Source organism: Gekko japonicus, unplaced genomic scaffold (genome assembly GCF_001447785.1).
Source record: "Gekko japonicus isolate JY-2015 unplaced genomic scaffold, Gekko_japonicus_V1.1 scaffold154, whole genome shotgun sequence".
Taxonomy (NCBI): domain Eukaryota; kingdom Metazoa; phylum Chordata; class Lepidosauria; order Squamata; family Gekkonidae; genus Gekko; species Gekko japonicus.
Window position 1 is genome coordinate 1156683 of NW_015172008.1, and position 6000 is coordinate 1162682.

At 45.7% G+C, this 6000-nt stretch overlaps 1 protein-coding gene across 1 annotated transcript in view; it reads right to left on the reverse strand.

Annotated features, from left to right (window-relative positions):
* Positions 1–6000, reverse strand: part of SGCE (sarcoglycan epsilon) — a 52844-nt gene that overhangs the window by 11148 nt on the left and 35696 nt on the right. The window contains exon 6 of the mRNA XM_015420197.1: positions 3460–3622. Within this exon, the coding sequence (XP_015275683.1) occupies positions 3460–3622 (163 nt within the window). The remainder of the gene's footprint in view (positions 1–3459; positions 3623–6000) is intronic.

The window sequence follows — 6000 nt, forward strand, 5'->3', positions numbered from 1 at the left end:
GGTTGGCAGGAGCTGGAACCAGAGACGGGAGCTCACTCTGTCATATGGCACTCGGGTCTTGAACTGCTGAACTAACTACCTTTCAGCCTGCAGTTCAGCGTCTTAACCACTTGAGCCACCGCAGCTTTATAAATGTACAATTAAAATTTCCAATATCAAATAATTCAATCATCAATAAAATACACTAAAATCCATACAATATAATATGCTCAGTTATATAAAATCAAGATGGCATACACCCACTGAAGAAGGGCAACAGCAGGAGGAAGCAAAAGAGGAGGGGGAAGAGGGAGGCCAATCCATTAGATCTTACCGACAGACCCCCAGACTGCCCTCAACCATAGACCCAGCAGAACCATTCAGTTGAAGCACGGGGCCTGCTGGTATTGATTTAAGTATTGTTTCACAGGGCAGCCAAGTTGGTCTGCAGCAGAACAGCTAGATTTTAGTCCAGTAGCACCTCAGAGACCAACAAGATTTTGGGGTTATAAGCTTCCGAGTGTCAACGCTTCCCTTATTTGTCCAACTCCTATCTGACAAAAAGACCTTTGGCTCTCAAAAGATTATACCCTGTAAAGTACTGAGTTCGACACATAGAGAACTCATACTACGACATGCGTTCAGACGCATTTATTGTACTTCACAACAAAGACACTCAAACAGCCCTGCAAGGCCAACTATATACACTCCACCCGGGACACCTCTGTCCCCATTGGAGGGTTTAAATATCCCACCAAGGGTGCTATTGGTGGACTCCCGGTGGACTAGGATCCTAGGTCCCCATTGTGTTTGGGACCAAGCTCCTGCTTAAGCCATGGACCCCTGGTGGTGGTCCACGTACATAACAGAGATGGTGTTGCCTACGGCCGCCTCTGGCTGGCTGACTGTTTTGGGTTCCGGGAAGGGCGGCGGCAGCTCTTCGGGTTCTGGCTGTGTGGCTGGGGACTCAACCGCTGGGGGCTCACCTGTGTGGGGGAGTTCGGGTCGAGTGCTGGCCTGCGGTGCATAGAGTCCCGGTTCCTCGAGCTGGGGTTGGTCTTAAGCCTCCGGGAGCTGTCACCGCCTAAGTTGGTCAATGTGTTTTTTTAGGAGTTGGCTGTCCTCTGTAGAGACCTCATAGGAGACCGGGCTGGTGACTCGGACTACCCGGCCGGCAATTCAGGAGGGCCCTCTCCCAAAGTTCCAGATAAACACGGGGTCGCCCGGAAAGAGCCCCCGGGGAACGTCCCTTTGTTCTGTCAGATGCCTTGAGTCTGGTGCCCGGTCTGGATGTAGGTGGTCCAACAGGATCGTGGGATGCCGGCCCATTAGCAGTTCGGCTGGGCAGTGCCCGATGATGGGGTTGGATGTCATCCGCTGCATCAGTAGGAAACGGGTGAGCCAGAACTCCCAGTCCCCATCTGTGATCCGGCTGAGGCCTTCCTTTGCCATGCAAACCATTCTCTCTGCTTGACCGTTGGTCGCAGGGTGGAAGGGTGCCGATATGATGTGCCAGATCAGGTTCCGCTGTAGGAAATCGTGGAACTCTGTGGACGTGAAGGCAGTCCCGTTGTCGGATACAATCGTGTCCGGCAGCCCATGGGTTGAGAAGATCCAGCAGCGCGCGTATAACGGCCTTCGCAGAGGTGGTGGACATGGGGCTGATCTCCAACCATTTGGAGTACGAGTCTACTGTTACCAGGAATAACAGCCCCTGGAAGGGCCCGGCAAAGTCAATATGTAGCCGGGACCAAGGTTTGTGTGTAGACTCCCATGACTGGGTTGGCACGCTGGGCGGGTTTGGGCGGACCACCTGGCAGGTCTGGCATCTCCTCACCCAGGCCTCAATCTCGGCGTCAATTCCCGGCCACCAAACATAGCTCCAGGCCATAGCCTTCATTCTTACAATTCCTGGATGTACCTCGTGGAGAGCGTGAAGGACTCGTTGTCGCAGGGCATGTGGGACTACAACCCTGTCGCCCCACAGGAGACAATCCTTGAGTGCCGACAGCTCGTCCCTGTGGGCTGTGAACGCTGCAAACGTGAGGCCTGCGGAGGCCATGGGCCTTTCCCTCACCACCCAGCCCAAAACCTGGGAGATGATGGGGTCTTGGGCCAAGCGGGCAGTGATATCCGGGGCCTGAAGGGGTGGCTCGGGGAGGCCTACGAGCATCAGGACCCCGAGGGCAGGGTGTGGGTCTGCATCTCCGGACAGGAGGGGCAGTCTGCTGAGGGCATTGGAGATCTTACCGACTGAGACCCCCAGACTGCCCTCAACCATAGACCCAGCAGAACCATTCAGTTGAAGCACGGGGCCTGCTGGTATTGATTTAAGTATTGTTTCACAGGGCAGCCAAGTTGGTCTGCAGCAGAACAGCTAGATTTTAGTCCAGTAGCACCTCAGAGACCAACAAGATTTTGGGGTTATAAGCTTCCGAGTGTCAACGCTTCCCTTATTTGTCCAACTCCTATCTGACAAAAAGACCTTTGGCTCTCAAAAGATTATACCCTGTAAAGTACTGAGTTCGACACATAGAGAACTCATACTACGACATGCGTTCAGACGCATTTATTGTACTTCACAACAAAGACACTCAAACAGCCCTGCAAGGCCAACTATATACACTCCACCCGGGACACCTCTGTCCCCATTGGAGGGTTTAAATATTTCGCCAAGGGTGCTATTGGTGGACTCCCGGTCGACTAGGATCCTAGGTCCCCTTTGTGTTTGGGACCAAGCTCCTGCTTTAGCCGCGGACCCCTGGTGGCGGTCCACGTACATAACACACCCCAAAAATCTTTTTCTCTGAGATGCTACTGGACTTTTTTTTGTTATTAATAATTTTTGTCATTTTACAAACAAACAACCAATAGATTACAAATATACAACTTGAACAGCTTGGGTATACATAGTAGAAATATTTTAAAAATAAATCTTGGAGGTGCTACTGGACTTGAATCTAGCTGTTGTATAAGTATAGAAATCGCAGAACTGAAGGCTGATATCTGAGTCATTTACAAAATTTTATACCATAACTCAGTCAAAATTAAACCCAAACAATGAAATAAAATAATAAAACCACAACCAGTTACATCTGAAAGTAACTCTAAACATGCACAATCAGCTAAACAGGAAAGTATTCTGAAAAGATGTATATGAGAAGAAGGGGCTGATTCCCAGCCACAGTGCTGCGGCAACTACTAAACAGTCTCGGCTAGTCCAATCTTGCATTCACCTGAGGCAGTACTCACATGCTCTCACTGGTAGATCTTAAAAATCTAGAAGGCTCACAGAGAATCAGATCAGACAATGAGAATTCTATGTGGAAGCTAACTGAAGGCTGAATTCAAGGCTGCTCTTCAATACAAGGAGATATCTTCCACTCATGGAATGACTCCTTCCATAAGAGGAAGATTCCAACCCACAATACCTTGCAGTTTATCATCAGAATGTCCAATACTGCCCAACAAGTAACTCACCAAAGAGATTTTACACCAGTCTATGTGAAACTGAGTACGAAACTTTTTATCACAAGTTATTAAAGGTTCCATCTCTTGGCTGCATCTCAGTTGATTTTGTGGGATTTCAACTTCCCGTAAGCAGGAGGAGAATGTAACATCTGCACCAACCATAACATAAACACTGCAAAGAAATTTTGGCAGATTTAGGAAAGTAATTAACATTTTTATCAATGTTGTCCTGACTTCTGCTTTCTAATAAGCTGCACTGTTCATTCATGAAATAGTTGGTTAATACTTTGAAAAATTATCATTAATATACTTTTGTCAAATGTAAGACCTGAATACTCGATTAACAACTCAATGTTTTCTGATTCTCTGTGCAAATGTCACTAAACTATTGTTTCTAATTTCTTTAGAAATGTTGATAAAACAAATAGGAGCTAAATTACCAGATGTTCTGTTTGAAAATTTCAAATGTGTCTGACAGCAAACCCCCCCTGAAGAATTACAATTAATTTCCTTGCATACACAAAATGTGAGTGCCAATAATTATTTACTAAACTTTTTTCCTCAGCTTCGTTTCAATCGTTTATAATAAATATATTATAATAATAATAATAATAATAAATAAATGGATTTATGGATTTATACTTTCTGAAATAACTGTTCAAAGCAATATACATTAATTAAAAACAATAAAATATTCAAAACATAAACAATACAGACTTGAAAAACAACATAACAAAACAAAAAAATCTATCAACAACAGCCTCTCAAGCCTAAAATGGCAACCAAATGAACCAACTATCCCATAACAATTAGTTCACCAGAAGATCTCATACACATAGGAAATAAAGAATCTTTACATGATAAAACAGAATTGCAGTCAAATTGATGTGTCTGGAAAGGACAGTCCTCTAAATAGGCAACTATTGCAAAAGTCATATTCAATACATGAATGTCAGTAAAAAGAAGGGAAGAGGAAGAAGAAGAGTTGGCTTTATGCCCTGCTCTTCACTACCCAAAGGAGTCTCAGAGCAGCTTACAATCACCTTCCTTTCCTCTTCCCACAATAGACACTTTGTGAGGTAGGTAGGGCTGAGAGAGTTCTGAAAGAATTGTGACTGACCTAAAGTCACCCAGCTGGCTTCATGTGGAAGAGTGGGGAATCAAACCCAGTTCTCCAGATTAGAATCCACCACTCTTAACCCACTACATCATTCTGGCTCTCAGATATCTTAAGGTATAGGAGAAACATACAGGAAATCATCAGAACACAATGTTGTTAAATATTCAGCTCCTTAAATTGGGACTGGAGCTGACAAGAATAGGGAGGTGTGCTCAGATATAGCTGATCCAAAAACATACTTGAAAAAAAACTTTATCAGTATTTTTGGGGTATATCTAGATCTGAATACACATCAGAGAATCTCTGGCAAAGCCAGTAAATCTGATCCCAAATATATACGGATATATATTATATATTTGGGTATATCCAGAGCTGGCAATTTAAACTCTAAAGCTCTCCAAGGCAGCTTGTTGTTTCTTTTCCCACCTTTTCAGATTTTCCAGGCAACAGGAGGGAGGAAGCAAAGGAGGCAGTTGTCACAGACAAGTAGAATCCCATGCTAGGGGGAACCAGTTAGTGTATGTATGTGGCTGTATCTTATAGGTCTGTCTGGCTGTCTCTGGTTCCACTGGGCTTCTGCGGATTGTCACTCGTTCTGTTGGACTTGCACTACAACATTTGCCCTAGGTTCTGCTGGGTTTCTGTGGATTAACAATGGTTCTGTTCATCTTGCAAAAGTGCCCCCTTGCTTAAGTTCTGCTTGAAATCTCTGGTTTGACATTATTTCTGTTGGGCCTGCCACAAAGGCTTGTGTTTCTGCTGGGATTCCCTAGTTCTGCATTGGTTCTGTTGAACTTGTTGGTTCTTTTTGCATGTGAGGCATTTGACCATGCTGTCATGGGGATTGTCATTCCAGTCCCAGAACACTTATGCTACTCCCAGGGCCATCATTCCACTTGGGGAGGGGGGCATCATTCCAGTCCCAGAGCAGTTTATCTGGTTCTAGGGACATTCTACTCTGATCCAGTGTGGTGTAGTGGTTAAGAGTGGCAGGCTCTAATCTGGAGAACTGGATTTGATTTTTCCAGTCCTCCACATTAATCCTGCTGGGTGACCTAGGGCCACTTACAGTTCTCTCAGAACTCTCTGAGCCCCACCTACCTCAGATGGAGACTGTTGTGGGGAGAGGAAGAAAACGTGATTGTAAGCTGCTTTGAGACTCCTTGTGGTAGAGAAAAGCAGGGTATAAAAATAATTGTTCTTCTTCTGGGGGCTGTCATTCCAGGCCTAGAACACTTCTGCTGCTTCCAGGGGTTGTCATTCCACTCTGGGGCTGTCATTCCAGTCTCAGAGCACTGATTCCAGTCCCAAGGGCCATCATTCCATACTGGGGGCCGTCACTGCAGTCCCAGAGCACATATGCTACTCCCAGAAGAGTCTGGGCCAAGAGACCCTCATTATAAAGCCATTCTGCAAGTCAGTTGGCATTC